Genomic DNA, 17,541 nt, shown 5'->3' with positions numbered 1-17,541 from the left:
GAGTGTGAATGCTCGTGCGAGAGCATTGGAAACTGTTATGTTTGAGCTGTGCACAAGCCAGAAAGAAATGACATCACATTTGTCATGATCAACCTTCGTGAAGTGGATATGCTCCTTGATTGGGTCATTCTGTAGGCGTTTCAGTAGTTTCTCTGACCGATAATTTGAGTTCTCATATCCATTCAGTTTCAGTTCCTCGACATAGAGCAAGCGCAAGGAAGAAAGCTGTAGAACTTTATTCTGCTGGATGACCTGGGTTTGAATGTGTTCCAGTACTGAGTTGAATGCCTTTTCATGGGCGGCTGACATGCAAGCCTGCTCCTTTGGTGCTTCGGCTCTGTGAATCGCACGCTCATAGTTGTAGAATGCTGTGCGGAAAGCTTTAAAACATGACGGATGGTGTTTGGCCTCACATGCAAAGAGGTCTTTGTTTTTCACCTTTCGATGGAGTCGATAGAGACCCATTTTCTCAGCCCGTGTTTCGATTTGCTCCCATGCATTTTCTTTGTTTTTAAAGGATGGGAAGGTTGTAGGCCTCTCAGTATTGCGATGAGCATCTTTGGTCTCAACTTTCTCACAAAATATACACTCTGGCGGGAAGATGGGTTCAGCAGAACCTCCTGGTTTACGAGGAGAGTGATGCCATGATGAGGTTGATGGCCCTGGTTCTGTATCATCTCCCAGACGATGAAAGTGGCGGACAAAGTGCTTATAACACTTGCTGTGATATCCTACTCTTTCTAGGTCATCAGGAAGAGTTGCCGGGATCTGATCACATACTGATTGCATACGACATGGGGAGTCATGCGGTTGGTTGAGACGTCTATCCCGGATCTTTTGAAGCAGTTGCAGTTTTTCTGAAGCAGATCCTTTAATTTTATGGAGGGGCGTGAAATCCCCATGATCAGACATGGATGGTACATGAAGGATGCATGTAGGAGGAGAGCTTTGGGCTGCAGGTTCTACACTCCGTTTTCTTTTGGGCATGCTTGCTGTCGATGTCTACCATCACTGTTAAATGACAAATAAGAAATCACGAATGATGTTAAAAGTGCCTGTGAAAGGAGGCTCTGAGTTTTCAGTGAGGTAACAGAGGTTCTGAGTCATGTTCTACACTAGGGTACTTTTTAGCTGACTAAACCATGTTTAGTGGCATCAAAAGTGCTAATAGCTAAAACATCTAAATTCTTCCACACTAACGTTAGCTATCTAGGCCAATGAAACATTGTGCTAAGTTACTGTAGCTAGCTCAGCTGTCGTGCCTCTTTCTGGTTCAATTCATATACAGAAGTCAACAGATATGTCTCATGTTTGGCATTAACAAAAGTTTAAGTTACACCGACATTAGGAACATACTGTACATAGATGAGGCTAGCTTTAACGTTAGCTAACATGGTGCTAGCTGGCTCAGCTGTTATTCTGCCTGTTTATGATTTCATGCAGAAACTGAAGTCAAGAGTGTGAGTAACATTATAGTTAGCATCTTACCTGGCTAGATTGGAGGATGAATACCAAGAACAACACACAGATGGAATGGAAGACTGAACTTTCAACTGAGGTATTCAATAACATCAACGTTACCAATTGATACGAGCGCGCGACATTACCAATTGATACGAGCGCGCGAGCGCGCATGTTACATGGATGGAAATGTAAAATGGCAGCTATAGCAGCACTAATTTGGATCTCTAGTCTGTCATTTCTGCACTGTGATTGGATAACATAAAAAAATATGTTTGGGAGTTAACAGCAGGAGTTGGTAGATTTTACGTGGGCTGGGTGAGAAACCTTTAAATAAGCAAGTGAAAATCTCTCGCAATACAAAGTCAATGGTGGGAAGAAAAGTTGAGTGGTACCAATGTTACTGCCAATGTCCCGCCCCTATGCAAGACTCAGGAGCATCTTGTTGACATTTAACCTTGAAAATACCTGGGTTTAGACCCCTTATGTACCATGTTAAGTTATCTGCAGTATTAACGTATCCTTATCATTTGTAAAACTGATTATTTTGTAATTACAGCATTAATATGCATACTAGTATACCATAGACACATGTAATCATGTTATGAATAGTTCTATCATGATCTATGCCCTTCAAAACATGGGTCTAGACACCTTCATTTTTCAATTATCTGCAATATTGGCTGAGATATGTCAAAAATCGTTTTTTTGATAATGGCAGCAGTAATTTGCATAAAAATGGTATGTGGGACATTTTTTCAGCTTGGGGCCATAGCTAGTCATTTTCTACACATTGTTTCCAATCTAGAAACACTGATTAGAAGTATATCTCCGGGCGGTGCAGGGGGACCTAGTCTTCCTACTAGACTATATTAAATGCCAAGTCTGTAAATGAATAATGGGCCGACCTAGGTGAAGGATGCGCGGGCCGGGTTTAAGACCCAGTCCACTACTGGCGGTGTCAATAGTTGCTTAACATCTTGTCGGGCCGCGAACCTATTCACGACACGGCGACCTGCGGGTTCACAAGTCGGTGACAGTCCGAGAAGTCCCACTCGTGATGCATGCCAACCCCGCGTCTGCAACAATATTTTCACTCTATCTGCTGCTTGGCAGTCAAACAAAATAGAAAATCATTCCAAACAGGAGAATTACTACTTATAATGACATCATAAAGGACACAAACAACAGCCACAAATAACTAATGTAACATGTTAGAGAGAGAGAGTAATGTTATAGACACTGTGCAATGCCAGTAAATTCCAGAAATTAAAAAAAAATGAATTTTACAATCTTTATTTTATGTAAATTGAATTTAACTCTTGAACACTGTTAAATACAAATCACCTTTTTGTTACTTTCATTGACCTCCAGTTTAGCAGTACTTGGACATGTTAAATCTAGGTGTTGAATAAGGGTGATGTAGAAGACTGCTTCAATAGTTCTTAACATCTGGAAGTTTTCTTTTTAACAATATTTAACTTCATTATGAGCTCACCTGGAACGAAGTTCCGCGTCGGTGGCGCGTCGTCAGTCAGTCTGTGTCTGTCCGTTTGTCACTCCGTAAATGCTTGCAACTTATTCTCCGAAACAGCGGATGGGATTTTGACCAAACTTGATACAAATTATATTTTTTTATGTTGTGACTATAGCTTGTTCACGGCATTTTTTTTTAAAACCAGGGTTTAAGGGGTCTTCCAGGGGTAAAAATGGATCCAAGTTTGACCCCCCAAAATAGGAATTAGCGTTTCCCTCTGAAATTACACACACTATTTCAATGAAACTTGACCACAACATTCCGTTCATCACCCATGATGTACCAATGTTTGTTCCTGGCATTTAAAAAATCGGGATCTAAGGCAGTCTATGGGGGGAGGGGAAGAGGGAGGTTGCACCCCAAAATATGTTTTTTTTGTTTGTTTGTTCAAAGTCTTATGATTACGTTGGTATGATTGTACATGATGTCCTGTCTTCTGGTGTCCAATGAAATTGGTTAAAATGCCATGATACGGTTTAAAATACCTTTAGTCAGTGTAGTGTACTGCTTTATTCTACCAGGTGAGCACCCAGGAGTATTGCCCCAATGTTTTTATTTATTTATTTTAAGTGTACATTCAATGACGTAACATGTTCTATGAAATCTCAAGATGGTTCTCAATCCAATTTCCTTGCAAAAGACTGATGCTGATTTGTACACAGGTGATGTCTATTCTGTAAATGTGGAAGGTAGACAACACGACAATGATTCATTTGTCACAGAAGATTAAAAATGTGCTTCTGCAAAGGAAGGTTCAGATGATATTCACATGACAAACGGAAGTGCTTCCTGTTTTGCAACTGGTGAGTGGTAATATAAAAAATTATCATACGATCTTTTGTGTGGAGAAAATATATAATTTTTGGGAAATTGTGAAAGATTTTGCATTTTGATTTTGACAAAAAAAAGAAAATGTGTTCTTTGTTTCTGTAGAACAATCCAGAAGTAATATGAGACAAATAAGGTCCAGTCGCAGTTTGACAGTGAAGAAGAAGAAGCCTTTTTTGAAGAAACAATCACGACATCAAGACTCACTTTCTACAAAATACAGGTGCATGTCTGGGCCTCGCAATACCAAGATTAATATTAAATTAAACAAACACAAAAAGGTTCTAGAAAGGCGAATACATCACAAGTGTAATGTGTGCAGAATGGATTTTGTTTCAAATTACATCAAAATACACATGAGGATCCACAATGGAAAACACTCAAACAAGTGCTCTGTCTGTGATAAAGGTTTCTTGACAAAAAGCAATTTGAATAAACATATGAAGATCCATACAGGAGAGCGACCTTACAAATGCTCGATATGTGATAAAGGTTTCTCTCAAGACAGCAGTTTGAAATCACATATGAGGATCCATAAAGGAGAGCATGCTCTCAAATGCTCAATATGTGATAAAGGTTTCTCTCGAAAATATAGTTTGTAATCACATATGAGGATCCATACAGGAGGCCGACCTTACAAATGCTCGATATGTTATAAAAGTTTCTCTCAAAACAGCATTTTAAAATCACATATGAGGATCCACACAGGAGAGTGACCTCATAAATGCTTGATGTGTGATAAAGGTTTCTCTCATAACATCAGTTTGAAAGCACATATGAGGATCCATACAGGACAGCATCCTTTCAAATGTTCAATATGTGAAAAAGGTTTCTCTCAAAAATGTGACTTGAAATTACATATGAGGATCCATACAGGAGAACGACCTCACAAATGCTTGATATGTGATAAAGGTTTCTCTCAAAACAGCAGTTTGAAAGTACATATGAGGGTCCATACAGGAGAGCGACCTTACAAGTGCTCGATATGTGATAATGGTTTCTCTAATAGCAGCCATTTGAAATTGCATATGAAGATCCATATAGGAGAGCGACCCCACAAATGCTCAATATGTGATAAAGGGTTCTCTCAAAAAGGCGACTTGAAATCACATATGAGGATCCATACAGGAGAGCGACCTTACAAATGCTTGATATGTGATAAAGGTTTCTCTCATCGCAGCCATTTGAAATTGCATGTGAGGATCCATACAGGAGAGCGACCGCACAAATGCTCAATATGTGCGCAATGTTTCTCTCAAAAAGACCATTTGAAATCGCATATTATGATCCATACAGGAGAGCGCCCTCACAAGTGCTCAATATGTGATAAAGGTTTCTCTCGAAAAGGCAATTTTAAAACGCATATGAAGATCCATACAGGAGACCGACCCCACAAATGCTCGATATGTGATACAGGTTTCTTTCAAAAAGTCTATTTGAAATCACATATGAAGATCCATACAGGAGAGCTGAAATCTGAAATACCAGGATATGAAAAATGAGGTTAAGAGGATTTCAAAATTTAAGAAACCTGAAATTGTACCAGTGATAGTCGGAACAACAGGGAATCCGGATGATCAAGAAAACCCGATCTGAAGACTTAGAAAGTATTCTGGGGAATATCACGACAAACAAACTACAGGTGGAGGCTGTCAGAGGTTCACTGTGGATTCTAGAATGAGCTCTTGGAACAAAGCTATGAGAATGAAGTTTCACAAACTCAAACTTTCACAAACAAATGAATAATAATCCTTCACCGAAAAAGGACGTGGAGATTTTGAGTTCTGGAAGAACTTCCTCCCACCTCCTAAAACCCAGCTGTGGAGATAACCAACTCAAGCATCCTTACAAATGTTCTATTTGTGACAAGGATTTTATTTCTAAACGTAGCTTGAACTTCCATCGTGCAACACATGCTGGAATGCTCACATAAAAGTGGTCTGACTGTGGGAATAGTTTTGCTGATAAAGTTTGTTAAATTAACATAGCATTACCCATACTGGGTTGAACATAGCCCCTTTTAAGCGATCCTCAGCAGTTGGCAAGGTATTCAATGAACCAGTAGGAGAAAGCTATCGTGAATGCATACGGCCCATTGGGCATATACCTTGGAAGCAAAATTTCTCAGAGTAACATCTGTAACCCCTGACAACCAGCCAGCACCCTGAACCCCTTGATGAAAACCATACAGCTGGCTGTCACCAGAATGTCCACTTCAATGACTGCAAAGGACAATGACTGCAAAGGTGCCAAAGGACAACAGGAATCTAAAAATGCTAAACCCATCCGTGTTCTCAAACTAAGTTTAAAGAAAATGACAGCTTTAAAAAAAAGAAGTAAAATCTATTTATTTAGTTGGTTCTCCGTATTCTCGTCACAGAGAACTATTGAAAATTTGGTGACAAAATCTCTAATGGTAACATAAGTTAATCTCTCAATCTTATCTTGGATCTCACCGTGCTTCTTTCAGGGTCTTCCTTAGGTTGCCTGTTTGTAATTCTTGTCTCTGTCCTTGCCATGTATCCAGCCAAGTTCCATTTGAGTGTTTTGATTGTGACCAGTGTTTAAGGTTTGAATGGCATTTTCCATGGCAATCGGAACATCATTTTTTGCACAATCTTTACTGTAGTCCATGTTTCATTGACGTTTGATTCTGGGGAGAACACCCTTGTTGTAAAATTGTTTGTCAGAAGAAGACTCCTACCTATGTTTTTCATGAAACTTGATTTGTGAAGGGTTTCTCAATAAAGAGAGGTCCTAAAAGCACAAATGCACTGTCTGTCATTGTGAATACTAGTGAGGTATCCATGCTACGCAAGGGTGGAAGGCCAGAAGCAAACAGTTAATGCAGAAACGGCGAATGCTAAAGCATGAAACCAATAAATTCCACATTCCTGTAGCACCTTCAGTCACATGTCAGACATGGACAGCAAGTTCGTGAAGGACTTCGATGAAAAACGTACCCGTTCGCAAACAAACGGGTACGTTTGTTCCATACCCAGTCAATGGCGAATCTGCATATGGCGATCCGCGAATTCACGTTTTGAAAGTAGAAACCATAATGGCATTCTGTCATTCACTTGAACTTGATATTTCCTTTTATATTTCAAACAGCATAACTCCAATCACAAATATACATTGATATAATAAACTTTTAACAACATTTGTGACATAAACAAATATTTAAATCCTAATGTGAAGTTCCGTATGGGTGGGTGAATACAATGACAAATTCAATATCGTAATTGTATTCACTCAATTCCAATCATTCATTGATACTTTAACAAAACGATTAACACGATTAACGTTGAACGATTTAACATTACGATTGAATGACGGTTGTATTGGGATATTATCAAACCCGCACATTGCCGTCATCTGGGTTTCTGCCGTAACCCGCACATCACTTCCGCATTCACGGCAGGTTCATAATTCTCATCAAAATCTAAACAGTAATTGTAGAATTTCAATAAAAGCCACATCACTGTTCATATCAGTAAATATTATTCCATCGTGTTTGGAAAAACTGGAAAATTGGAAAAACAATATAGCCTATTTTACTCCAAGGGGTCCCAGGAATACCCACCAAAAATATAGTTGCGATCGGTTCAGCCGTTTTTGCGGTACCTTCGAACGGACAGACGGACATTTGGTGAATTTTTTTTTTTTTTTTGTATACAAGACCGAGGCTCATGAAAGAGCTAACATTTATCACACAAAAAGTCAAACCTACACACAAAATACAAAGTAAGGGGAGCGGTAGACAAGATGGTGAGAGAGGGCTTGGGGGGAGGTGGGAGAGGTATAAAACATATGGACACTGCAAGGACTTCCAGGAAAGAAGTTGGAATTTCAAAAAAGTGCATCTGGGGTGAAATTAGTGGGGGTAGAAAAGATCAAGGTCTTGGATGGGGGAAGATAAGAGATGGTGATGAACAGCTGTTTTAAAGACCTGGAGGGAGGAGTGGGATTGAAGGGAGGGGGGGAGTTTGTTCCAGAGGCGGGTGAAAAGGGGAATGAAAGAGTGAAGGTGAGCAGAGAACCTAGATTTTGGCAGTTTAACCATAAGAGGTTTACTGGCAGATCTTGTGTGACCTGTAGGAATATTTGGGGGACAGAGCACATTTAGAGATGGGGGAGCAAGGCCGGAGAGGAGTCGGTAGAAGACAGAAAGACCACCAACCTGCCTGTGGTGAGTGAGTGAAAGGCCAATGGAGTTAGCTTCATCGCAGGATATTCCAATGATTCTGAAAGCTTTGGTTTCAACAGCGTGCAGCCGAGCTAGGTGTGAGGCAGGAGCACCGGCCCAGAGGGGTGAACAGTATTCCATTGAGTTGCGGATGAAGGCCTTGTATGTGGTGAGGGTGGGGAATTGTCGTAAGATAAACTTTTAACAACATTCGTGGCATAAACAAATTTTAAATCCGGATGTGAAGTTCCGTACGGGTGGGTGAATACAATTACGAATTCAAAATTGTAATTGTATTCACTCAATTCCAATAATTCATTGATACTTTAACAAAACGATTAACACGATTAACGTTTAATGATTTCACATTACGATTGCATGACAGTTGTATTGGGATATTATCAAACCCGCTCATTGCCGTCATCTGTCCACTTCCGCATTTGCGGCAGGTTCGTAATTATCATCAAAATCTAAACAGTATTTGTAGAATTTCAATAAAAGCCACATCACTGTTCATATTGGTAAATATTATTCCATCATGTTTGGAAAAACTGGAAAATTGGGAAAAAAAATTGGAAAAACAAAATAGCCTATTTTACTCCAAGGGGTCGCAGGAATAACCACTGAAAATATTGCTGCGATCGGTTCAGCCATTTTTGCGGTACCTTCGAATGGACAGACGGACATTTGGTGAATTATAGTAAGATCATGTGCTGTGCTTAGATATACTTAAAGGAATAAATAAACATTGGAAATCTGTGCAAAGATGAAACTCAATATTACTTTTTTTTAAACCATGAAACTGTTTTTCCAGGCAGAGTGGAATGTTTGGATTCTTTGTCCTAAAATGCTTATCTTCATGGCTTATGCTGAAATGTAAACCAGATGCTTTTCCTCGCCTGCTTGTCTGAATCCCTGACCTCTTGTTCAAACCCTCATTGCTCAGCCGGACGCCCCAAAGCCCAGAAGAATTTATTTTGTCTCCCCAAACCCTATATAAGACAAGATGCAGAGCGAATTGGGCAGAAGACCTGCTCGATATGTTGTAGGGAGCCTGTTTGAGCACGCCGGCATAGTACTGTTAAACTGTGTTGTAATCCTTATTATATTTCAGTGAGGCTTCTCCATTGAATTAAATCATGACATTGTTCTTGAGGAATAGACATTCTATTTGGTGTACACCCAACCACAACAGCATCCTCCATCATGTGAAGTCCTTCGGTGGCACTGCTGAGCTCCTCACCACCTACAAAGCTTTCATCCGCAGTTTGATGGAGTACTGCCCTCCCCTTTCGGCTGTTGCTCCTGCCTCATACCGTGCAGCTTCACACTGTAGAAACCAAGGCTTGTAGGATTGTTGGGATCTCCCACGATGAATCTGATTGTGAAGGCCTTTCACTCTCTCTCACCACAGGCAGGTTGGCAGTCGTTCTATCTTCTACCAACTCCCCTCCGGCATTGCACCCCTTGCTCTGCCTGTGTATGCTCTGTCCCCAAAATATTCCCGCAGGACACAAAATGTCTGCCAGTAAACCTCTTCTGGTGAAAGTACCACAAATCAAGTCGTCCCTAACCTTTTTGTTCGTCATGGGTATTCAATTATGCATGCAAAGGTTGGCCTCGATCTGTTCAGTCGATTCAGACGAAAATGGGTTTTTAGTGGTTTCTAAGTCTTTTCCGTTTAAACAATATGGCGGCCAAACCACGTGACCTATCTATCCTCTTTGGGCCAAGTGGCCCATAAGGCTGCAGTGCGTACTTTCCAGCCTGCCCTGTTTCTGGCTATCGGCTTGGCTTAATTCAAGATCTCCATCCATTCTCTTTTCTTTATTTTTGCACTGTTCTTCTCTAGGTTGTTCTAGGATGTCCCATTTTCCTTCTTCCCTCAGGCTTCCATGGCAATGCTGTCACACAATTGTTATCATCATTCATTCTTGGCACGCATCCAATTCCTTTCCATCTTCTGATCTTGACTTCATCAATGATCTTCATAATTTTGGTTATTTTGAGTATTTCTTAATTTGATATGATGTAAGTCCATCTTATTTTTTAGCTGACCTGGAACGAAGTTCATGGGAGCTTATGCAATGATGTGTTGTCCGTCCGTCCGTCTGTCAGTCCATAAACACTTGAAACTTCTTTTCCAAAACTGCTGATGGGATTGCGACTAAATTTGGCACAAATTATATTTGTTGTGTTGTCACTAAAGTTTGTTCACGGCATTAAAAACAATTGGCATCTCAGGGGGATTACCGGGGTCAAAGTGGATCCAGATTTGACCCCCCCAAAATAGGAATTTGCTTTTTCCTCTGAAACGACACTATTTCAATGAAACTTGACAAAAACCATTATCACCCGTGATGTACCGAAATTTGTTCACGGAACTAAGAAAATCAAATTCTATGGGAGGTCTAAGTGGGTCCAGGTTTGACCTCCAAAATAGGTATTTGGTTTCTTCTCAGAAACTACATACACGATTTTGATGAAACTTGACCACAACTTTCACCACCCAAGATGTACCAAAGTATGTTCACGGCATTAATAAAATCTGCCCCTTTGGGGGTGTATGGGGGTTGCCCCACAAAATAGGTATTTGCTTTCTTCTCAGAAACTACACACGCAATTTCAATGAAACTTCACCACAACCTTAATCACCCATGATGTACTAATGTTTGTTCAGGGTATTAGAAAAATTTGGGTCTGCGGAGGTATATTGGGTTGGTGGAGGTAGGGTTGCCCCCGAAATAGTTATTTTTTGGTTTGTTTGTTTAAAGTCTTATCATAACGTTAGTATGATGCTCCATGCTGCCCTCTCTTCTAGCAACAATTCAAATTGGTTTAAAATACCCTTAGCCGGTGCAGTATACTGTTTATTCCACCATGTGAGCACCAGGGATATTGCCCCTATGTTTAGTATTGACCCTGCACGTATTGAGCCAAATATTCCTCCAGGTCGCACAGGATCTGCCTGCAACCCTCTTATGTTTAAACTGCCAAAATCAAGACTCTATTCACCTTCTCTCTTCCATTCCTCTTTTCTCCCTCCTCTGGAACAAACTAACTCACTCTTCAATCCCACTCCTCCCTCCAGGTCTTTAAAACAGCTGTTCCCCACCATCTCTTATCTTCCCCAATCCAAAACCTTGATCTTTTCTACCCCCATGAATTCACCCCAGATCCACTCTTTTAAAATACCGACTTCTTTCCTGGAAGTCCTAGCAGTGTCCATGTGTTTTATACCTCTCCCACCCCCACCCCCTTCCCATGCCTCTTCCCCCCAAGCCCTCTCCCTCCCACAGATCTCTCGATGTCCCTGCTCTCAAATGTTGTACTTGTGTGCTTTCCTCTCTCTCTTCCCATCTTGTATCCCGCTCCCTTTATCATATGTTTTATGTGTCAGTTTGTCTTTTTTTGATTTATGTTAGCTCTTCCACGAGCCTCAATCTTGTATCCAAAAAAATATATACGTATATTCGCAGGCAATTGAATATAAATGTTTTGAGTTTCCGATTGTCCCCTTTGTTGATCTTACAAGCCTCACATCCATATAGCAGTACTGATTTGACAGGTGAGTTAAACAGTCTTTAGTTTTCAATGTATAAATGCTTGAGCTCCATATTTGTTTGAGTTTCATGGAGGATACCAAAGCTTTAGAAATTGTTTTCCTAATACGTATCTTCTTTCCCTCCTCCTTGTTTGTTAACGATGGCCCCGAGGTAGTTGTGCTTATCGACTTAATTTAGATGTTGGACTCCAATTTGAATTCTGTTGTTATTATTATTATTTATCCTCAAAACCTCAGTTTTCTTCTTGTTTATTTTGAGTCCTGTTTTTGATGCGAATTGATTCAGTTTTGTTACTTTCGTTTGCATATGTTGGTAGTTTGATGATAAAAGCGCAACGCCATCAGAAAAGTCCATGTCCCCCAGGTTGGTTGTCCCCTTCCACTTTATCCCTGTGTTATTTCCTTCTGTTGTCTTTCTCAGTATCTAGTCTACTAAGAGCAAAATATAAAACCGGATATTACATCTCCTTGCTTCACTCCCGTTTTGACCATGAACCACTCTGATTCCTCACCCTCTTCCAGCACGACACACTCACTATCCTCATACAAGATCTGTACCATTCTGATAATATTGTGAGGGATTCCATAATTAGCCATGGCCTTCCAAAGGCTTTCTCAGTGCACAGAGTCAAAGGCTTTTTCAAAGTCCACTAAAGTAATGTATAGGGTTGCCTGCCACTCTGCGACCTGTTCAATCATGTTGCGCAGAATAAAGATTTGCTCCACTCTGCCTCTACCTCTCCTAAAGCCTGCTTGCTCATCCCGCAACTTGTTGTCAACTCCATCACTTATTCTTAGTGTCTGTCAGCACTCTTACAAATACTTTACTTGGAACGGATGTTGAAGTAATTCCTCTCCAATTTCCACATTCCTTAAGATTGCCTTTCTTTGGTATCTTGACGAATAACTCCCGTTTCCACACATTAGGTACTTCCTCTTTATCCCAAATTGTTCTGAACAATCATGAAAGCTTGTTCTCCCTGGCACACCTGAGCTCCTCACCACATACAAGGCTTTCATCCACAACTCAATGGAATACTGTTCCCCGCTTGGGCCAGTGCTAATGCTTCCCACCGAGCTCGACTTCACGCTGTTGAAACCAAAGCTTTCAGAATCAATGGAATCTCGTGCGATGAAGCTAGCTCCGAGGACCTTTCACTCAATCACCACAGGCAGGTTGGTGGTCTTTCTGTCTTCTACCGACTCCTCTCCGGCCTTGCTCCCCCAGCTCTTTCTGTGCTCTGTCCCCCAAATATTCCTACAGGTCGCACAAGATCTGCCAGCAACCCTCTTATGGTTAAACTGCCAAAATCTAGGCTTTCTGCAAACCTTCACTCTTTTGTTCCCTTTTTCCCCGCCTCTGGAACAAACTCCCCCACTCCCTTCAATCCCACTCCTCCCTCCAGGTCTTTAATCCCACTTTAATCCCAATCAATCCCACTCCTCCCTCCAGGCGAACAGCTGTTCACCACCATTTCTTATCTTCCCCCACCCAAAACCTTGATCTTTTCTACCCCCGCTAATTCACCCCAGATACACTTTTTCCAAATTCCAACTTATTTCTTGGAAGTCCTTGCAGTGTCCATATTGTTATGTCGGTCGGGTAAAGCAATATCTAGAGCCAGGTAGATCTGAATAGGTAACATGCTTCGTCTGTCGCGATAGGGAATCTACCTGTAATAAGTTCTGTGTTGTAGTCCGGTTTGTAGGGTTAAGATGTATACCTGTGAATATACCAGGATGTTCGAGTGTTAGATAGGGTAGGGATTAAGATAAACCCCTGTGTGTCACACCTGGTAATCAAACCTTTGTCCCTTTTGGCAATGCACTCATTTAGACACTTAGACAGGCCCTTAGTACAACATTAAATAATTCCCTTCCCTGACAAGGACTTCGGAAGAGAACAGGCAAGAGGCCAGTTCAGGGCACCGCCGCATGGGCCGCAGCCAGCTACACCTCCGGCAGGCCTCGAGTAGCACGAGCTATGACCACGCTACAGGCCTGTGATTCGGTGGAGGGCACTGATTGGGTGGCGCCCCAAGGCTGACGTCACCGCTGCAAGGTTATATAGGGGCGCACCGAACGACATTTTTACTCCCGCCAGGGAGTAATGCATTCGATCGTGTCCGTGTGTGTGTGTTCGTGTGTTTGTGAACAAGATATCTGGAAAAGTTCTGAACGGATTTGAATGAAAGTTGGTGGGATGATTGCACTTGGGATAAGGAAGAATTGATTAGTTTTTAGTGAAGCTCAGGAAATTATTCCGGATCCAGGAAGTTTTTTGGGGATTTTTTTTTTCTGTTTTCCTTTAAAAACCATTTTCTCTGCAATAATTGGACCGATTGAGAGCAAATTTTTACTATAGGAGGGACGCAGTCTGCAGAATATTTTAATGGTAATTATGACGTCACAGTTCACGTGGTTTGGCCATCATATTGTTTTGAGTGAAAAACACTAAAATCCAATTTCCTCCAAAACCCCTGAACAGATCGAGGCCAAGCTTTGCAGGCAGAATCGCATATCCGTGACGAACAAAAAAAGTCAGTGAGCATGACGTCATGCATCACATCGTTTCAGAGTTATGACGTTTTTAAGCACAAACATTTAAAACCTAGCTACTCCCTCATTTGTGATCCAATCGAGGGGAAACTTCACAAATCTGTTCAGCATATCAGTCTACTAAAACGCCCTTTTGGAATTTGCGATAGGTCACGTGGTTTGGCAGATATCGCTAATTAAACGCAAATAATAAAAACATTTATATCTCTTGAACCACTTCATCGATCGATGTGAAACTTCATACTCTAGTAGAAGTCATGAAGAGTAACATGCGTGCAGAATTTGAAGATGATTGGATGTACGGTCTGGAAGCTGGAAGTTGTTATTGCGTGAAGAAGAAGAGTCTTCGACTGTGGACAATTAATTATTTATCACATGTACAAACTTGCAGGCATCGTTTGACACAATGTCCCGGGTTAATTTGAACCTCAAATAAAATTATAATTCCAGATTTGTCAATGACTGAGGTATATTAACAAACGAATAAAACAGATTTGGCAAAATTCGAACTTTTTTTTCAAAGATCGTATATTCACACAGAGTTGTGAGGCTGTAGAAGAAGAAACCTCGCATGGGCTTCCCAGAACAAAAAATAATTCTGGCTCTGCGATTTTCAGGTTTATTTATCTATATATCTACACATCTGGGCAGTGTCTGTTGTCACTGAACTACTCCCTAAAACTTTTGTTTCCATGGTTGTGAAGTGTTTTTAATAACGTGGTGGTGGTTTTGAATCACGTGGTGGTGAGGTATTTTGAATTATGTGGTGGTGAGGTGTAAAATGACGTGGCTGTAAGGTGTTTTTAATTTCGTGGCTGTGAGGTGTTTTTAATTTCGTAAAATTTTGTTTTAAATTTAATTTTAATATATATCTGTGCAGTGTCTGTCTTGTGTTGTCTGGTCTTGTGTTGTCACTGAACTACTCCCTCAAACTTTTGTGAAATCGTACTATTCCAACTTGACCCACGGCGGGAGTATGCGCTCTACTGAGTGGCGTTCTAGTCCCTCTTGCACTCTGGCACATCGAGTCTCTCTTGCGCAGCATGTTCCTCTGGCCCTCTTGCTCTTGCAGCTCGAACCCTCTTGCAGCACGTCCCTCCCTGGCTGTCTTGTGCTCTCTGCATTTTTCCTCTTGGTCTTGGGAGATCCTGGTGGTCTTGGTTCGCCATCTGCGTGGTGCTTGGAGCGGTGTTTTTGGTGCTTTGGGACCTCGTGTGCGATCGGTGCTTCTGGAGTTTGGAGTGGTGCACGGACCTCGTGGGCGGTCGACGAGGAGCCTTTGTGGTGCTTTGGAGTTTGGAGCGTGGGACCTCGTGGTGTGCTTTGGAGCTTGGAGACAAGTGGAGACGCCAGACGACAGGACAGAAAAGGACGCACCACATTCACAATTACATAACGGACGTTTTTCTTTTGGTAATTCATTCCTGTGTCCTGTTGTTGAGTCTGGGGTAGGGACGTCCCAATTTAGGAATTAGATTTATCACCGCGTTTCCCTGTCCCGATTCTTATTACAATAAACCCTTTTATTATTTTTCACTCCCTGCAAATCTTGTGCCGTTTGAGTTCGTTCGCCTTCCACAGTTACGCGCTCCCACTTCTTCCTCTTCCCTTCTTCTCTTCCCACGTTTGATAGCACAATCCGTATTGATCGTCGCCTCCGTTAAAGCCGTTCTTGGCTTCCGCAGTCCCTGGTATTAACCGGAGGGATTCGCACGACAATATGTTTTATACCTCTCCCACTTCCCCCCAAGCCCTCTCCCTCCCACAGTTCTCTCGATGTCCCTGCTCTCAAATGTTGTGTTTGTGTCTGTCCCCCTCTCTCCCCATTTTGTCTACCGCTCCCCTTATTTTGTGTTTCATGTGTTGGTTTGTGTCGATTTGACTTTTTGTGTGATTAATGTTAGCTCTTTCACGAGCCTCGATATTGTATACAAAAAAAACCAAAACAAAAACACACAAGTTGTCAAGCCACTCCTCTGTTGTGTGTATGTCTGCTTTCAATCATTCAGCAGTAATTCTGTCCTTGCCTTCAGATTTTCCGTTTTTCATCTTTGCTGTTCGAATTTCTGTGTTTGACATGATTTATGCTGATTAATTCGATAACAGGATCACACTCCTCTTCGGTTGTAGGATCTCATCAGGTAATTGTCTATTTAAGATTTCTTCAAAATGTTCTCCACACCTTTCCTACCTTGCTATTTTTTATATGAGTAGATTTCCGGTCCTGTCATTTCCAGTGTTGTCATTTCCGATCCTGTCTTTAACTGCATTCGTAATTTTGCTTTTTTCATTACTGAGGGTCTTAGTGATCTCATACAGCTCTTTCATCCTCCCATTACCTGCTGCTTTTTCAGCTGTCATAGCAAGGTCACCTGCCCATTTTCTCCTGTCTCTGCTCATGCTTTTCTTAACTTCTCTATCCTTATTCCTGTATTCTATTTTCAGGTTCTGTTTGCTTCTGTCTGACTTTGCCTTTTCCACATTGCTTTTCAATCTCATTCTCTCCTCAACCAGTTCCCAACACTCCTTACTGATCCATGGTTTTTGTCCCCTCTTTTTGTAACCCAGCACTTCTTTTGCTGTTTCATTGTAAGATTTCTTAAAATGCCACCACTTTCTGTCCAATATGTCTTTCGATTCATCATAATCTTGCAGCACATCATAGTTGTTTCTTATCTTTAATGAGAACTGTGTTTTGATAGCTGGTTGTTGCAGTTTGATTACATAAAATTTCTTTCTATTCTCCTTGGTATTTTGTTTTCTCCTTAATTTCAGTTTGATTTTTGTTTGCACAAGTTGGTGGTCACCTGCAATATCTGCACCCCTCATGACTCGGGTGTCCATTATTGGTGTCCCATGTTGTTTGCTTACCATCACGTGGTCGATCTGGTTCTTTGCCTTTCCTCCTGGGGAGGTCCATGTTTGCTTATGTATTACCTTATGTGGGAAAATGGTGCCAGTTATCACAAGATTATGGAGTCCTCAAAATTCAATAATCTTTTTTCATTTTCATTTCTATCACCTAATCCATGATTTCCAATGACACTCTCATATCCTACGTTGTTGTCTCCCACTTTGGCGTTAAGATCACTCATTTATTTATCAATAAGTCATGTTTGCAGACCTCATCGGCCACTGACTTATTTCTCAGAAAATCTTTCTTTGTCTTCCTCACTTGCATCATTGGTACGTTCAAAAGCTTGAATCACAGAAATCTTTACATATTTGGAGACAAATCTCGTGTATATTATCCTTTCATTGATTGGTTTCCATTCAAGTAGTGTTTGCTCAGCCTTATTGGACATCATAAATGCAATTCCATGGTAGTGCAAATTATCTTCTATCCCTGAAAATATAATATTCTCTCCAGAATTCAACTTGACTTTTGCATACCCTGTCCAC

At 41.2% G+C, this 17,541-nt stretch overlaps 1 protein-coding gene across 1 annotated transcript in view; it reads left to right on the top strand.

Annotated features, from left to right (window-relative positions):
* The window catches only part of LOC137413746 (uncharacterized), a 139,083-nt gene extending 132,490 nt beyond the window's left edge, over positions 1 to 6,593 (top strand). The window contains exons 3-4 of the mRNA XM_078770685.1: positions 3,661 to 3,801; positions 3,932 to 6,593. Of these exons, the coding sequence (XP_078626811.1) occupies positions 4,558 to 5,328 (771 nt within the window). The 5' untranslated portion in view covers positions 3,661 to 3,801; positions 3,932 to 4,557 and the 3' untranslated portion in view covers positions 5,329 to 6,593. The remainder of the gene's footprint in view (positions 1 to 3,660; positions 3,802 to 3,931) is intronic.
* Positions 6,594 to 17,541: the final 10,948 nt, after the last annotated feature.

This window comes from Myxine glutinosa, chromosome 1 (assembly GCF_964187855.1).
Source record: "Myxine glutinosa chromosome 1, kmMyxGlut1.1, whole genome shotgun sequence".
In the NCBI taxonomy this organism is placed as follows: domain Eukaryota; kingdom Metazoa; phylum Chordata; class Myxini; order Myxiniformes; family Myxinidae; genus Myxine; species Myxine glutinosa.
The sequence above is the reverse complement of the archived record's forward strand: the minus strand, read 5'-3'. Positions and strand labels throughout refer to the sequence as shown.